This window comes from Herpailurus yagouaroundi, unplaced genomic scaffold (genome assembly GCF_014898765.1).
Source record: "Herpailurus yagouaroundi ecotype Mexico unplaced genomic scaffold, PumYag 139, whole genome shotgun sequence".
In the NCBI taxonomy this organism is placed as follows: Eukaryota; Metazoa; Chordata; class Mammalia; order Carnivora; family Felidae; genus Herpailurus; species Herpailurus yagouaroundi.
In genome coordinates, this window is record NW_024412394.1 from 25,977,877 (window position 1) to 25,998,302 (window position 20,426).

Consider the following 20,426-nt stretch of genomic DNA (forward strand, 5'->3'; position numbering starts at 1 on the left):
TTAATTAAAGTTGGTTATGTGGGAAAATGAGGACACAAATGGTAAAAAATGATAGATTTAAGTTGGGGTATCTTGGCTCAGTAGAAGAGCATGCGACTCTTGATCTTGGGGTTGTGAATTTAAGCTCCATGTGTAAAGATTACTTAAAAAATAAAATCTAAAAAAAAACCTGTTGGAATGAAGAGATTCTAGAATAAATAAGTCGGTATGTTAGAAGGTCAGAGTAGTGAGATGTTTCACGTGGAGACTTTGGAGATGTTACATGAATTAGTAATGTTGGAATGAAAAATCATTTGAAAAGCTTAACATGTCAAATTAACAATATCAAGCACAATTGTTTTAAAACCAGAGATGATTCATCAATTTTGTGGTACTGGAAAATTCATTAAATTATCTGCTCACCTAATAAATTCAGATCATATTTTCTAAATAGTTTTTAAAATTTTTGTTTTTGAAGATTTTATTTTTAAGTAGTCTCTACAACCAACGTGGGGCTCCAACTCCCAACCCCAAGATCAACAGTCTCACGTTCCACTGACTGAGCCAGCCTGGAGCCCCTCTAAATAGTTTTTTAAAAGTTAATATTATATTATGTGAAAAGAAACTAGCTCTAAAAACCATTATCTAAAATGGGAAAAGGTGGGGGTGCTTGGCTGGCTCAGTCAGAATAGTGTGTGACTCTTGATCTCAAGGTTGTGAGTTTGAGCCCCACATGGGGTATAGAGATTACTTAAATTAAAAAAATAAAATGGGTAAAGGGCATATGCATTTCATAGGGCCACTTTTTAGTCACTTAATTTGTAATTAAAATTCATTTAAATTAGAATTTTTTTGGTGAGGTATAATTGGCATTATAACATTAGTTTCCAGCATATGACAATAATTTGATATTTGTATGTATTGCAGAATGGTCACGATAAGTCTAGTTAACATGTCACCATATGTGGAATAGAATTTTAATGTCAGGAATATTTCAATATGGGTTCTGATGTTATTTCTATTTTTTAAAAAATGTTTATTTTGAGAGAGAGTGCGTACGTACATGTGCACAAGCAGGGGAGGGGCAGAAAAAGGGAGAGAGAGAATCCTAAGCAGGCTCTGTGCTGTCAGAGCAGAGCCTGTTGTGGGGTTCAGTCTCACCAACGATGAGGTCATGACCTGAACCAAGTTAAGGGTCAGATGCTTAACCAATTGAGCCACCCAGGTACCCCCTGATCTTATTTCTAAATAGTGATTTTTTAATCAGTCAATTTTGTTTAGAAGCTTAACAGTATGCACTAAAATGCATATGTTTAAATTTGTTTAAATTAGGGGCTCATGAGAAGCAAGAGATAAGAAAGAAGAAAATTGAAAAGGGAGTGCCTAATGTGCATCCTCCTGCTACTTCTACTTCCAAGCCTTCTGCAGATCAGATCAGACAAAGCGTCAGACATTCTCTTAAAGACATTCTTATGAAAAGGTAACACACGTTATTATTGTAGAGGATTGAATCACATATGCTTACTATATGCTTATTATTGTATTTGAAGAATAACTGAATTATTCTAATTTTAAGACTTACAGAGTCCAATTTGAAGGTGCCAGAGGAAAAAGCAGCAAAAGTTGCCACAAAAATTGAAAAAGAGCTTTTCTCTTTTTTTCGGGACACAGATGCTAAATATAAGAACAAATACAGAAGTTTGATGTTCAATCTGAAAGATCCCAAAAACAATGTAAGTATGTTTTGTTCATGTCTATACCTGTTTAAGTTTCCAGCTTTCCTGAATATATTGGAATTTAAGATTATAATACAACAGATCTATAATTTATTTCTTAAAGTGAGAATGTGTCATTTTATTTTATTTATTTTTTATTTAAAAAAATATTTTTTTTAACATTTTTTTATGTTTTGAGAGCGAGAGAGAGCATGAGCTCTGAGCTGAAGTCCAACACTTAACTGCCACCCTGGCACCTTGAGACTGTGTCATTGTTTTAAAAAAATTTTTTCAGTATTTATTTTTGAGAGAGAGAGAGAGAGAGAGAGAGAGAGAGAGAGAATGAGTGGGGGAGGGGCAGAGAGAGAAGGAGACACAGAATCTGAAGCAGGCTCCAGGCTCCGAGCTGTCAGCACAGAGCCTGACACGGGACTCAAACTCATGAACTGTGAAATCATGACCTGAGCTGAAGTTGGACACTTAACTGACCCACCCAGGTGCCCCGAGACTGTGTCATTTTAATAGTCTTTGGCTACTGCACTGAATTATGAATTCTGAATAGTGGTAACTAGTGTTCTATAATGAGTCTATTAAAATGTAAACTGCTAAGTCTGTCTTAACCTGATTTATGTGAATTTTCTTTCCATTATGTCCCTTATTTAATCCAATTTATTAAAAATTTACTCAAATGTATGTTTTAAAAACTCTGTTAAGCCAAAATTCATAACAAATACTGTAATGGTACTTCTGTTTGTTTGTTTTTGAGGGTAGGGGAAGGGGCAGGGTGAGAGGGAGAGAGAATCCCAAGCAGTCTCTGAGCGGTCAGCTGAACTCAGGAATTGTGAGATCATGACTTGAGCTGACACCAGGAGTTGGATGCTTAACTTATTGAGCCACCCAGGTGCCCCACTATAATGGTACTTCTGATTTGAATCTAAAAGCAGAGCAGCAGTACTTAAAAAAAAAAAAATTATGTAAAAAATACTATTTTAAAACGTTTCGTTGGGACACCTGGGTGCCTCAGTCAGCTGAGCGTCTGACTTCAGCTCGGATCATGATTTCACAGTTCACAAGTTCCAACGCTGTGTTGGGCTCTGTGCTGACAGCTCAGAGCCTGCAGCCTCCTTCAGATTCTGCGTCTCCTTCTCTCTCCGCCCCTCCCCCACTCGTACTCTGTCTCTATCTCTCAAAAATAAACATTAAAAAAAACATTTTGTTAATTTAAATAAGACTTTAATTCTAAATATCTTTTAGCAGTGAGGCAAATATTAATTGAACTGTTAATCATTTTCTGGCATTTCTTGTTCGAGACTTAGAGGAAATCTTAAAAGCTATGTATATGAATGCAAACTCCTTACGTATTTGCTTAAGTTTTATAAGATTTTCACTTAAGTGATAACATTTTGTCAATTTGTATAATGATAGTTGCAATAGTATGTGATATGAGGTATTTTCTTAAAGTATATACTAACAGCTACTTAAGAGAAATCTACATTGTATAATCTGCCATCATAGTCCAGGGGATCAGATACTTCTTGAATTATATAGTCTGGAAGCTTTTCTTCAGTAAGTAAACATTTATTTCCATTGGGTTTCTTTCTTGCAGTTGGTTCTTTGCTCTGGAGTCCCTCCAAAGCCTGTTAAAATTTAAACTATGAAATCTTAAAAATATGAAAGACCTCACATTCAATAAAATACTTTTATGTGGTACCTTGCTGTTTACTACAGGTTGGCTATTATGACAGAGTGTATCACTGGGAATACTCTGAGACAGGATCTTCTTTTGGGGGAGGGTGGGAGTAGGGGAACAGTTTTAATACAATTTTTGGATAGATGTTGTAATGGTTCTACTGTACCTGTTTCTTCACTATGTGTTGATATTTTTACATTTATTTTTTAAATGTTTATTTATTTATTTTGAGAGAGAGAGAGAGGGAGTATGAGTGGGGAGGGTCAGAAAGAGAAAGGGAGAGAGAGAATCCCAAGCAAGCTCTGCATTGTTAACGCAGTTTGTGATCCCACGAACCAAGAAATCATGACCTGAGCCAAAATCAAGAGTCAGATGTTTAACCAGCTGAGCTACGCAGGTGCCCCTGTGTTGATTTTTTATATGAAAGGTGTGTTTGTTACCTTAGATGAAAAATTCCTAGAATATATGGTTGTCAGTAAATCTCTTTGTAGTAGATGATTTATAAATAGACATTTGTAAATCCGGTTTAAATATTGCATCTTTATTTATTACAAATTTTTATACAGCAGTTCCAGTTTCTTTTAAAAATGTTTTCTCCCCTTTTTATTCCCATTTTTAAATATTTGCAGATATTATTTAAAAAAGTACTGAAAGGAGAAGTAACCCCTGATCATCTTATAAGAATGAGTCCAGAAGAACTAGCTTCTAAAGAGTTAGCTGCTTGGAGACGGAGAGAAAACAGACATGTAAGATTATCTATGAATATGTGTTTGGCTATATCAGAACCTATATTTTTCAGCCATAGGGGAGAAATTATATGTATACACAGAGGTAATTTAACAGAGTGCGCAGTAATACAGACTTTCTGTTCTATGCTTCTTCTAAATTACTTATCTTCCATTAACTGAGTTCTTAAATTTAATCTTTTGTTTTCCCTATCTCTGCTGCTTTTTTCTCATTTTCTTCAGTTAGAAGGTTACATAATTAACTTGTGTTTTGTTATATTTCATAAATCAGAAAGATGGGAAATTAGGCACATTTTTTCTTAATCACGTCTATACTTTTCAGAAGCACAATTTGAAGGTATAATGAATATTGGTAATTTGTAGTACTAGATTAAGTCAAAATGAAAATTTTACAGGTTTATAATCCCTTATTATTCAAATTTCAAACACCAAAAGGTCAGAAAAACAAGGATTTTTTTTCCCTTAACACATTTATTGATAAAACCTGACCCAAATTGTCACGTATGGATGCTCATATTTACAGAAATGTTGTGGGCTTAAGTAGCTCTGTCCCAGGTCTGACTGAGGTGTTATGTAACATAAATAGTATGTGCAGCATAGTCCATTTTTAAAATTAAAAAGTTCTGAAAGTCACCAGTGCCAGGAGTTTTCATTTAGGTGTTGTGAACTTGAAATACCTTTAAAGATTGATTAAGTGAATGTGTGACTTAGGGTTATTGTGGCAGTGGGATAACCACATGATCTATTAGTTTGATTACAGTGGCCTCAGAATATTGGCTTTTTAAAATTTACTTATTTTTTATTTTTGAGAGAGAAAGAGCATGAGCAGGGGAGAGGGGCAGAGAGAGAGAGAGAATAGTAAGCAGGCTCCATGCTTAGTGCAGAGCCTGACGTGGGGCTCGATCCCATGATCTGAGCAAAATCACGAGTTGTAGGCTCAACCAACTGAGCCACTCAGGTGCCCTAGAATGTTAGCTTTTCATTCTAGAAAGTATTGGTTATTTACAGTTCATAGGAATTCTACATGATTTACCTGATTGTTTTTTCCATAATACTTGCATCTCAGGTATTAAGCCTCCATGTGGATCTTCTGCTAAATCTAGTTTGAAGCACAGGGCCTTGATTTCATATATTACACTTATTCACATGTTTCTTCACTTTCACCCTGTGTAATTTTTCCTCTTAATTTGGAAATAGTATCACCTTATCTTTCTCTCCATGTCCCAAGTATGTACACGCCTCTCTTCTGCATTGAAATGTGGCTGCAAGTATTACCTGCTTTGGAGACCAGCTTGTTCTTCCTTTAGGCCATGTATCTGATTTCTTTCTTTAAAGGATGATTTGCATATAACAAAGGCAAAATAAATGACCATCTTTACCTTTCTTAACCTGTTCCACTCTCAGCTACTTTTTACTAGTTTTTGCTACACTTGCTTATTATTGTGTTGCCAGGCTTGTTCATCGTCACAAAGTAAGCTTGGTCAGGAGAAAACTGATAGGGGACTACCTGATAATTTTTGGTATTTGAATAAACTTCCACTATTTGGGGGAGTGTTAAGAACATCAAGTTAGGAATCTGAGGAAAATAATTCCCATTTCCCTGTGGCAGCTGCTACTATACTAAATCAGAAAGCAGGTAAATATCATGTTTCAACCCTTTGCAAATTACATTGCACTTCAGCTCCCTCTGGTTAATTTATGTGTGAACTTCTCATGGCTTGTAAACCCAGCACTTAAAACAGTCTCTGACATTTGTAAGTATTCAGTGTATATTTGTTGTTTGAGAGACCACCTAAAGATTAAAAATCATCTATGATGATTTTTTTCATTTTTAGATAAGCTCTTACTATTTAAAGCTGTACAGTTGGAAATATGTATATTTCAATTGTGAAATGTTTCTTTAAAATATTTCCTTTAGACCATAGAGATGATTGAGAAAGAGCAGAGAGAAGTGGAAAGACGGCCAATCACAAAAATAACTCATAAAGGTGAAATAGAAATTGAGAGTGATGCCCCAATGAAGGAACAGGAAGCAGCCATGGAGATTCAGGTAAAAATTATAATAGTGTCATGTTTGTAGTGCTCAAAACATGAAGATTCAGTGATTTATTTGCCTCAGATGTTCTTTAAGTCGAAAGAAGATTTTTAAAAATATATATATTTTAAAGTAGTTTATTTCATTGGTTTCATGGTTTTTTGAGTGTTTACAGTATTGTTTCTTTGTATGTAAAGTGCAGGCTATCTGCATCACAGGCACCTCTTAAGCACTTGTTTAAATGTAGATTCTCAGGATCTGTAGGACTTTGCAAATTCTTCAGTAGGCCTATAAATCTGTAGGTGCTTCTTAGACTGGTTTGAGAGTGTGGTACAACTTTTCTTATTTTCAAATATCAGTGAGAAAATAATAGGAAATCTTGTTAGAGGCCTTAAGGAATGAAGACTGAAGAATGTCTTGAGTTTTTGCTCTACTTTAAGTCATAATTAATATCTAGCATTTGTTTTATAAAGAAATAGTGAAAAACAACCTGTGAATGGAATAGCTTTCATGTATCAATATGAAATATAAGTTGATTTTTAATTGGGACAAAATTTTGTCTGCTGAAACTTTTTATTCCTTTTTTAGGAACCTACAGCTAACAAGTCATTGGAGAAGACAGAAGGATCTGAAAAACAGAAAGAAGAGATTGATTCTATGTCTAAAGATACCACTAGTCAACATAGACAACATCTTTTTGATCTTAACTGTAAAATTTGCATAGGTAATTGGAAATTTTTCCTTTATTGTTTTTTTTATTGTTTATATTAGAGAGAGAGAGAGAGAGAGAGAGAGTACGAGTTTGGCGGGGAGGGGTAGAGAGAGGGAGACACAAAATCTGAAGCAGGCTCCAGGCTCTGAGCCATCAGCACAGCCCAACACGGGGCTCAAACTCAGGAACGGTGAGATCATGACCTGAGCCGGAGTTGGACGCTCAACTGACTGAGCCACCGAGGCACTCTTGGAAATTTTTCTTTCTGAAATGTTGCTTTCACTTTGAAAGGGGGATACTTGTATTTGTAATCTAAATAGGTTTTTGTTTTCTCTGTACTGGTGGTGGGGTACCTGCTCACTCCTTTTGAGGAGTAGCACAGTTTTAGAATGACTGCTCTTCAGAGTTGAGGTATAGTTTGATACTATCATATAGTTTGCTATCTAGAATTAACTGTATTATGTAAGATCTGAACTTAACCAACTCAGAGTCAAAAGACTAGAATTTAAGCATTAGAATAGGCATCAGAACTGTTGCACAGTTGTGATGGTATTGTCATTTACTAGGTGAAGGAATAAAACAGCATTCATATTTTATTATTACATATAACAAATGAAACAAATCCCAAAATATCTTTTCTCTAGTATTCTTATATCTGGCCATTCATTCAGTAAATATTTACTGAAATCTTTTTTGCCAAGCACTTTCTGGTGCAGGGAATATAGTGGTGAATGAGTCAGATATTATCCAGGCCTTAAGAGAAACCATAAAGCCTAGTGGGAAAGACAGGCAGGTGATGATTTGAGTAGAAGTACAGTCATAAGTGTCTTTAGCTAGCAGGAAGACTTAGCCTAGAGTGAGGCATTGGGGAGACTTGAATTGATATTTAAGCTGAGACATGAAGACTGAAAGGGGAAGACCATTCTGAATACTGGGAATGGCATGAGCTTGAATTGAATTCAAGAAGAGGAGAGAGGCATATGATTTGTTTGAAGAGATACTTTAGGGATCACATTTTGTATTATTGCCTTTTGAACTTCAGATTGACTTCTTAGTGAAATCAAGTTAGTAAGTAGTTACTAGCATTTCAAAAACAAAAACAATATGAAATACCACAGTGAATTACTCTTATAAAGATGTGTACCATTTTGTGAAACTTTAATTCTGGTTATTTATATATAACCAAAATAATACACACATACACGTGTATATACACACACATACACAGATGTGTTGAGTGTGTGTGTGTGTATAAGTAATGGATCATGAGATAAAATATGACTTTACAGATCATGATCAGAATACTGAAAATCTACTTTTACAGCCACATTGAAGATTTCGGTCTTTTATCTAAGAGCAGTGGATACTGATTGAAGGGTTTTTTTAGCAAGGGAATGGCATGATCAAATTGGAATTTTATGAAGATCTCTCTAACTGTGGTGAGAAGGTATTACAGTGGGAGAAGCCAAGGGAGGAAGGAGGGAAACTCGATAGGAAGCCTCTGCACTAGTCCAATGTGAGATGAAGATGGTTTTAATTAGAGTGATTAGAGCAGTAATTGGAGATGGAAGTAAGTGGAGGCTTTGAGATAATCACGTTAGGTAATATTGATAGATGCTAGAGATGGGCTAGATTTAGGGCATAAGAAATAGGGATGTATAAGGAATTTAAATTATATTAATAATCATATCTTCTCAAAATCGTGTTTATTTTACCGTCTGTACAAGATTAAAGACTTAAAGGGCAGAGAGAATGTTTTTAGACTTTGTTGTTCTTTTTTTTAAGTTTATTTATTTGAGAGAGACAGAGATGGCTCAAGTGGGGGAAGAGGTAGCAAGAGAGGGAGACAGGCTCCTCACTGTCAGCTTGGAGCCTGACATGGGATCGAACCCACGAAAACCCAGGAGATCATGACCTGAGCTGAAATCAAGAGTTGGATGCTTAACCGACTAAGCCACCTAAGCTCCCTGAGACGTTACTATTCTTAAAGAAAGCTATCCATGGTCTAATAGTATTTTTAAGTTCACCCATGTAGTTCTATCTTAATAAAAAATACTTAGTGATTTCTATTAACTTTAATAATTTCCATGGTAATATTTTAGTAAATGTAATGTTAGCACAAAAAACATTTGTTAAACACTACTAGACCTAACCTATTTTCAGAAAGTTTGAGTGATTTGTTTCCTTCTTGGTGCTATAGGCTAAAACCAGTGTCATTTTTTAAACTTTACTACATTTTTCATGTTTAGTAACTGTACTATGCATTTGTGTTATGAGCTGCTGCTATATGTAACACAAAGTAGGATACAGATTTTTTTTACTCAGTTCTTTTTCAAGTAACTTCTCTTGGAATTTGGTGTAATTTAGTATAAAATTGGTAGGGGGTCACCTGGGTGGCTCAGTTTGTTGAGCATCTGACTTTTGATTTCAGCTCGGGGTCATGTTCCCAGTATTGTGGGATTAAGCCCTGCATCTGGTTCTACACTGAGTGTGGAGCCTGCCTGGATTCTCTCTCTCTCCCCCTGACCCCCTCCCCTGCTTGCCTTTTCTCTCTCTAAATAAAAAAAAGAAAAATTGCTAGGGAATCAAGAAACTTAGTTTAAAAATGTTTGTTTATTTATTTTGAGAGAGATAGCGATAGCACAAGCAGAGGAAGGGCAGAGACAGAGAGGGAGAGAGAATCCCAAGCAGCCTCCATGTTGTCAGCACAGAGCCCGGTATGGGGCTCCATCTCAGAAACCGTGAGATCGTGACCCGAGCCGAAAGCAAGAGTCAGATGCTTAACCGACTGAGCCACCCAGGTATCCCAAGAAACTTATTTTAGATTCTAGTTATAATGTTTCCATTTCAGCTTATCTAAGTTGCTTAATATCCTTTTTCCCTAATTTTTCACATTAATTAGAGAGATGTAATATAACAGCATGAGAAATGATGATAGTTAAAAATTACCCCAGGAAATCTAAGGTTATGCAACAATTCCATCAGAAACACTGAATAACTCTTGAAGTGAAATGGATGAAGTTACAGGAATTTCAGTTTACAAAAATGGTTTGTTTGGTGTCATCTGATGTTAGGTCGAATGGCACCACCTGTAGATGATCTTTCTCCAAAAAAAGTTAAAGTTGTTGTTGGAGTATCTCGTAAACATTCAGATAACGAAGCAGAAAGTATAGCAGATGCACTGTCTTCAACCTCAAACATCTTGGCTTCTGAATTCTTTGAAGAGGAAAAACAAGAGTCTCCGAAATCAACATTCTCTCCTGCCCCACGGTAATTTTCTCTTAGCTGTAACTTCAATAATTATTATAGATCTTTGCCAAATTATACTTGGATGTCTTCAAATATGGAAAAGCGACATATTTCTTAGGAACCTTTCTTTTGAGAAAAGAACTGTACCTTCTTAAACATTAAACTAATTGAGATAAAAGAATAAGACTTAAAATTAATTTAGAGATTTGAGTCTGTGTGTGGGGACTTGACTTTAAAATTCCTTTTAATTATGTTGGTCCCAAGAGGTGGGAGATAGGTCATTAAATAAAAATTGTTCGCACCTCTCTGTACCTTCATCTGAGCCACCCGTGAAGGATATTGTAAGTCATGACTATGTAAATATGAACGTACTTTCATCTTTAATCAATAGCCTTTATGTATTTTGGCTTTCTTGACATGCTAAAATAGAAATAATTGATGACTTAGTAGAAAATGTATTTATTCATGACCATTATCTTTAGGCTGAAAATTTCTAATGTCCTTTTTTAGACCAGAGATGCCTGGAACTGTTGAAGTTGAGTCTACCTTCCTGGCTCGATTGAACTTTATCTGGAAAGGTTTTATCAACATGCCTTCTGTAGCAAAATTTGTTACCAAAGCCTACCCAGTATCTGGTTCCCCTGAGTATTTGACAGAGGTACTGTGAACTTTTCTTGCCGTTTTCTGCTTGGGTTGACATATGTGCTTCCAAAAGAAGTAGGAGAGAAAATGATATTATAAATAATAATGTTTTATTTCATTCATAAGTATGTTGACAGTGATGCTTAGAACCATTCAATTAATGAAATTTTGAGTTCACAACTGAAGTTTTTGAACTGTAGATAACTGTGTTCTGAAAGTTTTCACCCTACAAATCCTGTACTGTAAGATGTATGTCAGAGTATTAAAAATTAATGAGAGTCTGCATGGATATCATGAGTTTTTCTTTAAAGGATTGACCTACCTAGTATGGACTTCAGAGTTAGCCTGTCAAGAAGATTTTTTTCCATGTTAACAAGTCTAATTCTCCTGTTGCTTATGTTTCCCCTACTGCATGACTACAGCTCTTATCTGCCTCTATCTGTGAATGAGATGTAGGTGATAGTTGAAACATTACAGTAAGGTGACAGTCCCATGAGACCCAATGATCATAGTTGCTCCAGGTACCCTTGGTTGGTTTTATACCTGAAAGAATTGGATGGAACTGTCATGCAACATTTATGGAAAATAAGCAGTTACAGTATTATATTATGAAAAATGAGAAAGTATGACATTTTTGAACTATTTGGAAAAGTTGTGTTTTTCTTTTGTTTCAGGAAGTAGGAAAATAATTCAGTACATGTACTGTATTTTTGTTGAGATCGTATTTTCTGTTATGTTTGTATCTAAACTGTTCCATCCATTCTCAGTCTCCTGATCATGAAGGCAAAAATTAAAAAAGAAAAAAAATTCTTTCCAGTATTTCAAAAGTCTTAAATTGTATATATGCCTATTTTTCTTTAAAGACTAACAAACTTTTCTTTATATTAGGCTGAAATTAGTTTAAGTATAATGGTGCCTAACGTTGATCAGTTTATTTGTTTAGCATTGTGTTTTAATAAACAACGTAATTATTACTTTTACATTTAGTTTGCTTGGCAAATAATATTTTAGAAACGTTGATTTTATAAGAGGAAAATTAAATGGACCCATGATGCTTTTCTTTTTGAACAAACCTCTTTAGAAATTTAGTCTTTGATCAGTGGTGAAGAGAACTCTTCTTTTAAATTGGAAAGAAGTCCTGAACTATGGAATTTGAATTTAAACAAAACTATTTTCCTTTCTTAGTTTCTAAGGTTGCTTTCCAGAATTCCACCTCTGCTTTTTACTACTTTTAGTTTAGGACTAAAGTCCCAAATAAAATATTAAAGCAATTAATAATTTAAATACACTTAAATCAAATTTACTATCAATTAATTATGCTTTCTATGAATTTTTTCAGCTTCATAGAAAAATAGAAATACACTGATTAAAGTTTTAAATATTTTCAGTTACACAGTTCTTCACTTAATTAAGGTATAGTCATCTGTTTTCAGAAAATTCTACTGTTAAAAAAAATGAACTGCAGTATTACAGTGCAGTATTACAGTACTGTGCAGAAATACACTCTATAATTATACTTGGTAACTTCTGAAATCTAGCTGTTAATGATTAAATGATATCCTTGCCCACTACCACCAAAAAAGGGGTGAGGGGGTAGGAGTGGGCGGAATAGAAAAACAATCTCTAATATTCTGAAATCTGTTGTACTCTTTCTTCCTGGATTGTCGGTGTGTCTTTTGCTTGCCACTGCTTCACTTTCCTGTGCCTGTTTTTCCTACTGGGAATTGACATGACCTCAGATTCTATCTCACATGTATCTTGGGCACCAACCTTGGTTATTTGAGGTTGACAATTGAGGCACCCAGCTTGGTTATTTGAGGTTGACATTTGAGGTAAATCCTGATTGCTATCCCTGTACTTTGTTATGTTCTATGATGCAAATCTTTTTATTTACTTGTTTTTTATTACCAATTTTAAATTAGTCTTAGAGTAAATTATGAATATTACAGTAAAGATATTCTGTATATACTGATCACCTTCATTTTTTACTGTAGGATCTACCAGATAGTATTCAAGTAGGTGGCAGGATATCACCTCAGACAGTTTGGGATTATGTTGAAAAAATTAAAGCATCAGGAACCAAGGTAAGGAAAATTTATTTTGTTACACCTGCATGAGAGAGCACTTGAAAACTAAATCATGAGAGTTCTTATGCAGGGAACCCTAGGGGGTAGGAGCCACTACAAATTCTGAATCTACATAGTGTGCCTGACAAAACTGAACTAAAACCATTTGCTAAAGCTCAGAACAGCTCAGCATTCTTCCTGTGGGTTTTTCTTTCCTTCTGGTATGCTTTCTTAGTGATTTCCGTCATTGTTTTGAAAGAAATGTTTTAAAGTAAGTATTGAGATTCCTCCTGGGATTGTGTCTTGCTTTGATTATAGTCATTTGTTTAGTTAGGGCATAGGCTAAGAGACCTTAAAATATAGTGGCAACAAAGAGACCCTAAAAATATAGTGGCTCTAAGTATATAGAAGTTTATTTTTATTAAAATTTTTTTTTAATGTTTATTTATTTTTGAGAGAGAAAGAGAGAGCGAGAGAGACAGAGCGTGAGCAGGGGAGGGACAAAGAGAATGTAAAGCAGGCTCCAGGCTCAGAGCTGTCAGCAGAGTCTGACGTGGGACTCAAACCCATGAACCATGAAATCATGACCTGAGCCAAAGTCGGATGCTTAACCAACTGAGCCACCCAGGCGCCCCTATTTAATTTTAAAAGTTTATTTATTTATTTTGAGAGAGTGGGGAGGGGGGAAGGGGAGGGTCAGAAAGAGAGGGAGTGAGAGAGAATCTCAAGCAGGTCCCTCACTGTCAGTGCAGAGCCTGACTTGGGGCTCTAACTCATGACCGTGAGCTCATGACCTAAGCCGAAACCAAGAATCAGATGCTCAACCAACTGAGCCACCCAGGAACCCCCTAAAGTTTGTTTGCTTAAAAATTTTTTAAGTTTATTTATTCTGAGAGAAAGCATGAGTGGGGTAGGGGCAGAGAGAGAGGGAAAGAGAATTTCATGCAAACTCCACACTGTCAGTGCAGAGCTTTACATGGGTCTCGAACTCCCGAACTGTGAGATCATGACCTGACCTGATACAAGGGTCAGACACTTAACCAACTGAGCCACCCAGGCGTTATGAATATATGTTTTTCAATATAGGTTTTAGAATTTAAATTAATACAGTATTAGAATACAAAGAAACTTGAAGCATTGTAGAAAAGTTACAACACTTATTTGCTATCACTTTCTCATGATAGTAAAAGTCATAAGAAAGCATTGGGGAGGTATTCCCTTGGATATTTTGGGAATCATTCTTGGCCTACCCATATACTTCTGCCCAGTATTTTATAATATGCCTCCTACCTGAACTGACTGAAACACACCCCTAAAAGAGGACAGTTTAGATGACAGACCTTTTATAAGAGAGCCATAGTTTAGCTCATTTACATGTTCTGTATAGGAACTTCTATCAATTTAGGCTTTGTAGCAGGTCTGTCTCTCTTCATTTTGACTATGTATGTTCATGAAAAGACATCTCATTTTTTTACACTACCAAATTGATACTACATTGGGATTCTCTTTTCTATTGGAAACAAATTCTAGAACCTAGAGGCAAACAAATAAGTTCCTGAGTAAACCAAATGATTTCATAAAACGTATGGCGTTTTATGTATTTCAGTTCTTTTCACCCAGTCTCCATTCTGGATTTTCACTGGATTTGAGTTTTTTTGTGTATGTGTACATGGCAGGGTGGTGGTAGGTGATATTAATTTTCAGTATACTGAAAATACAGGCAACCATTTGTGGAGATTATGAGATAGGAAATAAGGATGTAGTGTAGATATCAAAGGACTCGGGTTTAAATACCTTCTCTGTTACTGACAATTGTGTCACCTTGAGCAAATTAATCATTGTGGGACTCAGTGTCTTATGGGACACCTTCAGATAAAACAGATCTGTCAGTGGGTCAGCAAACATCTTTTCCTAAGAGTTCCTTCCTTTTACTATTTTTATCTGCATTTAAGTTGGCAAATCATGTTTTTCAGTAATCATCATTATAAAATTTACTGGATTATTACTAGTTGAGAAATGATATTTAAAACCCAGCTATTCTTTAGGTTATTATTTTAAACAGTCATTTATGATTTTCTTGAATAGGAAATCTGTGTGGTTCGCTTCACACCTGTAACTGAAGAAGATCAAATTTCTTATACTTTGCTGTTTGCATACTTCAGTAGCAGAAAGCGCTATGGAGTAGCTGCTAACAACATGAAGCAGGTTAAGGATATGTACCTTATTCCTTTGGGTGCCGCAGATAAAATTCCACACCCTCTTGTGCCTTTTGATGGACCTGGTAGGTATACATTTTAATAATAGGAGTATGAATAAAAAAAAGTGGGAGGTGAGACCAGAGTGAGAAGACAGACTCTGCTTGCATTCTTTGGTTTCAGCCCTCTAGAGCTGACTTCACAGGGACAGGCACCCACCTAATAGGCTGTAATAAGCTAGATGCAAAAATGTACCCTGTGTTGTAATGGTTGAAAATGACTGTTCATTGATGTTTTTTATTTTATACAGGGCTTGAACTGCATAGACCCAATCTGTTGTTGGGCTTAATTATTCGTCAAAAACTGAAGCGGCAACATAGTGCTAGTGTTAGCACTAGTCATACAGCCGAGACTTCTGAAAGCGTACCAATGGCATTGCCACCTGACAAAAAAAGTAAGATGGAAGTTGCCACAGAAGAAACACCAGAGGAAGAAAATGACTTTTTTAATTCTTTTACAACTGTATTACACAAGCAGAGAAATAAGCCTCAGCAAACTCTTCAGGAAGACCTTCCAACAGTAATTGAACCTTTAGTGGAAGTCACCAAACAAGAGCCACCAAAACCTTTAAGATTCCTTCCTGGGGTATTGATTGGCTGGGAAAATCAGCCTTCTACTCTGGAATTAGCAAATAAACCTCTTCCTGTGGATGATATACTTCAGAGCCTTTTGGGCACTACTGGTCAGGTATATGAACAGACTCAATCGGTGATAGAACAAAACACTCTTAAAGAAATTCCTTTTCTAAGTGAGCAAGCTGACCCCAAAGCAGAGAAAGTAGATAAAGTGGAAGTAACTGATGGTGAAGCCAAGGAGGTAAAGGTTAAAGTAGATGATCTTTCAGAGTCTACAGGTAATTCAGTAGTAGGAGAAGAAACATCAGTAATGGGTTCTTCTTCCATTTCTCCTGGACCTTTGACGAGTCTTAGCCTCAGAGGTAAACCACCAGATGTTTCTACAGAAGCATTCTTAACAAATTTATCAATTCAGTCGAAACAGGAAGAAACTGTGGAGAATAAAGAGAGAACGTTAAAAAGGCAGCTGCTGCAAGATCAAGAGAATAATTTGCAAGATAATCGGACTTCAAATACTAGTTCTCCATGCAGGTCTAATGTAGGAAAAGGAAACATAGATAGTAATGTCAGTTGCAGTGAAAACCTTGTTGCTAATACAACAAGGTCCCCACAGTTTATCAACTTGAAACGGGATCCTAGACAAGCAGCAGGACGAAGTCAGCAGATAACTGCTTCAGAAAACAAAGACGGAGATAATTGCCGGAATGGAGAAAAACACACCCTGCCTGGTCTGTCACACAAGGAGCACTTAACAGAACAAATGAATGTAGAGGAAAAGTTGTCTTCTGTAGAGAAGAGCTCATGTGTTCAGCAGGGTGATAATTCAGGGGTTGCACAAAACTCACCGTCAGTAGAAAACATACACACTTCTCAAGCAGAACAAACAAAACCCTTACAGGAGGATATTTTAATGCAAAATATCGAAACTGTGCACCCATTTCGAAGAGGATCCACAGCGACATCATCTCATTTTGAAGGTGGAAACACATGTCAATCAGAATTTCCTTCTAAAAGCATCAACTTTACTTCCAGAAGCACCAGCCCCAGAACAAGTGTAAACTTTTCACCCATGAGGCCACAGCAGCCCAACCTTCAGCATCTCAAGTCTAGCCCCCCTGGATTTCCATTTCCAGGACCTCCTAATTTTCCCCCACAAAGCATGTTTGGATTTCCACCACATTTACCACCTCCTTTACTTCCCCCTCCAGGCTTTGGCTTTGCTCAAAATCCCATGGTTCCCTGGCCACCTGTTGTTCACCTGACAGGCCAACCACAACGTATGATGGGTCCCCTTTCACAAACATCAAGGTATATAGGCCCACAAAATTTTTACCAGGTTAAAGACATTCGAAGACCAGAAAGGCGCCATAGTGACCCTTGGGGTAGGCAAGACCAACAGCAACTGGATAGGCCATTTAATAGGGGTAAAGGGGATCGACAGAGATTTTATAGTGATTCACACCATTTGAAAAGAGAGCGACATGAAAAGGAATGGGAGCAAGAGTCTGAAAGGCATAGACGCAGAGACAGAACCCAAGACAAGGACAGAGACAGAAAAAGGGAGGAAGGGCACAAAGATAAAGAGAGGGCGCGGTTGTCACATGGTGATCGAGGAGCAGATGGAAAAGCAAGCCGGGATAGTAGGAATGTAGACAAGAAACCAGATAAACCTAAAAGTGAAGACCATGAAAAGGACAAAGAACGAGAGAAAAGTAAACATAGAGAAGGAGAAAAGGACAGAGATAGGTACCACAAAGATAGGGACCACACTGACAGAGCTAAAAGCAAAAGGTAAAATTTGCAGGCTGCTTCAAGATTACATTTAAATAACTTAAATGTTGTATCTTAAAAACTTTACGATTGCCTGCTAGGATTGTGCCATCTTTTAAATTTTTAATATTGGTGGTTTGCAGAACAATAAAATCTGTGTGTTGGTGCAGAGTGCTCTCTGTACCAGTGCTCATCATCCCTTATTCATACCAACTGTCCCTAGTTCTAGGAATTTAATATTTTTAAAAGTTTTACATTGCTGTATATTCAAAGATTTGTTTTATTAATATGCAATAAAGGCTTAGAAATTTTAGTTTTATTCCTTACTTGGTAAATATGGTTAACTATGGAGTATATTTACTGCCTCTAGTGAATGTCCTTTATATAATGACTAATTTGAGAGTAATGTGTGCTCTGTAAGTTTGTTTAAATTGCACTGTTTTTAAAGAAACTGTAGAGGAGAAACAGAACGCCAAGCAACTTCATAATCAGATTATATTAATCATTTAGTTGAGCAGTTTTTGACCAAGAATCAGACGCCCAAGGAGTACATTTCTTGCTTTAATCTGCACTCATTGAAGGCATTTATTACCATTACTACAACTTTGTGGTAGGCCATTTCTTTCCTTTTCATTTTTGGCTCTTTGGAAACTTGAATACTTAAGCTTGTACATGATCTTGTGTTTTGCTATCCTTTTTACTGTAAAATGTAAATATTTTAAGGGATATTTTGATTCTAAATATGATAAAAGAATTTCTCACCTATTTTGTCTGTGTGATTTGAAATTCAGTAGTCAAAGTATTCTTTAAAGCTTTAATTATCATCAGATGGTAAACCCTTACTCCACCAAGGGCATAGAGCCATAGCTCTCTAAATCAGGCAATAGATGAGGGAAAAAACGATTTCTGTACCATAGATTACAGGCTATTGAGGTAAATCATGTAGTTCTAAAGAGGCTATGAATTGAGAACTGCTAATGAAAAACTGTTGTAGCTATAGCTCACTTTATAGGTATGTTTCTGAAAACTTGTATACCATCAAAATTTGGTACACTGACTAATCATTTCAGAACTTTTATTTTAGAGAAACATGTTGTGAATCTCTTTGGAACATGTGTAATTTGTTGGTGGAGGAGGGGGGATAACTACAGTTTTGTATGCTAGTACTTCTTGAAATAGAAAACACCTGGAGGCTGTTGTTAATCCAAATTTAAATTTACTTACACCCTAAATTACCTACTGTATTGATTGCTATAATTTAAACCAATAGCTACCAAAAGTTACTAGCACTTGAGGCCAAAAAAGAAAAAACAGTATTTTTGCTCCTCTGTATTAATGAAGAAAAATATAAATGACTTCACAAAATTAAAAAGATAAAATTGATTTTCTTAAAAAAGTATAAAGATTACAGTTAAAAATAGGTTTTGAAAATGAGTCAGCTTTGCTGTTCTCACTGGAGAGAAAAGGAGCTGAAATTCAAAACCAAACATTTTGTCTAACTTGCAATAACTTGCAACCCTTTTTTTTGTCATCCTTATCCTCCGAAATTAATGATCATAAAAGTTCTGAAACAGAGGACTTGTATTTAAATAAAGTTTGTTTAATTTTGGTCTACTTTTCTTTTGGAAATTAACTTGTTAGAAAACTAGTCAGTTTGCATACAAAACAAGGTTGGTCATCTTTTGCAGCATTATGAAGAAATTGTTCAGGGTTTTACTTAAAAAACAACAAAAACCAAAAACAAATCCCTCAAACCAAAAAAATTACCTTTTTGATTTCAACTATGTATGTTAAGTAAGTCTGCTTCCCCTGATTAATCTGGTAGGGATGGGGGAGGGGGGGGAGTTGAGTAGACATTGAATTTTTGTTTGTTTGTTTGGTAAGGTAAAAATGGGTTAACCAATGGAAGAAAGCCTTTAAGTTAGTTTTTTATTACTTCTTAGCCAGTAGTTTCTTATATATATTGTGATGCTTTCATATCTCATTGGAGCTTGATCTCATAGAGGCTCCTATTAGTGGTGGCCATCTCCTGAGATTACAGGGCTACTAAGTGTTAAAACCAGGTCTCTTACCCTTGTTGACTGAAACATTGTGGTGATTAGGGGGAGTATAGGCATATTGACTGAGGTTTTAACTTGGGAAGAAAGGGAAATGAGAAAAATTTTCAGTGATTAGTAGATCCAAAGCCATTCTCAGTCTTTTATTAAAGTCTCACCTACAAACCAGCCTTAACACAAATATGAGTTAAATGAGATTCCTCTTTGTTTCTCCTGTCTTAAGGAAAGCTTAATCTTCAAAAAATTTGATGCTTTTTAAAATTTAGAACCATCTTCAGACAGATTCTACATACCTCTCTTAAGTAAAATGTACCAGGGTGTCTCAATACCAAAAAGTCCACCTCTTGTCATCCTTGCAATAAGAAAGCCTCTGTGAGCCCTCTGTTATGTCAGACCTTGTGTGGAGCACTTTATATAAACCTTGGGCAGCCTGAAAGGTGAAGACTGACTTACCTCAGAGGTCTCTTGAGGAAACTTGTACTTAGGGGGAAAGAAAAAAAAAAGTGCCCAAGGTTAGACTGCTATTGTCAGAACTGGAATTTAGCTCAGTTCCACTTTTCTTCAAAGTCTGCATGCCAGTTGTATGAGAATTGAGAACAGGAGAGAGGGACAAAAGCCTGATTACCGTATATGCCTTTCATAGCCCTTTTCCTCTCTATTCCACCAGCCTGTCTGTGGTGAATAGCCCAACTCCTCAAAGTGAGCAGGAAGACGAAAAGTGTGGGTTCCCTTGTATAGATCTGCAAAGTTTATCTTCGTTTCAAATCCTAATTCTCAAGTTCTCTTTTATTCTCTGTTGGCGCTGTGACAAATTATTAAAAAGTTAGTGGCCTAAAACCACACAACTTTATTGTACGTTTCTGTAGATCAGAAGTCTGATGCAGATCTCAGGTTGAGATCAACGTGTCCTTCTCTGGAGGCCTTAGGAGAAAAAT

At 36.1% G+C, this 20,426-nt stretch overlaps 1 protein-coding gene across 4 annotated transcripts in view; it reads left to right on the forward strand.

Annotated features, from left to right (window-relative positions):
* PHF3 (PHD finger protein 3) overlaps positions 1-19,048 on the forward strand; it is an 82,794-nt gene extending 63,746 nt beyond the window's left edge. For all 4 annotated transcript variants that reach the window (XM_040473864.1, XM_040473861.1, XM_040473863.1 and 1 more), the window contains 10 exons: positions 1,312-1,459; positions 1,556-1,712; positions 4,014-4,130; positions 6,049-6,180; positions 6,754-6,889; positions 9,952-10,147; positions 10,637-10,784; positions 12,763-12,852; positions 14,920-15,115; positions 15,340-19,048. In XM_040473864.1, coding sequence (XP_040329798.1) covers positions 1,312-1,459; positions 1,556-1,712; positions 4,014-4,130; positions 6,049-6,180; positions 6,754-6,889; positions 9,952-10,147; positions 10,637-10,784; positions 12,763-12,852; positions 14,920-15,115; positions 15,340-17,459 — 3,440 coding nt within the window. In that variant the 3' untranslated portion in view covers positions 17,460-19,048. The remainder of the gene's footprint in view (positions 1-1,311; positions 1,460-1,555; positions 1,713-4,013; positions 4,131-6,048; positions 6,181-6,753; positions 6,890-9,951; positions 10,148-10,636; positions 10,785-12,762; positions 12,853-14,919; positions 15,116-15,339) is intronic.
* The last annotated feature ends 1,378 nt before the right edge of the window (positions 19,049-20,426 follow it).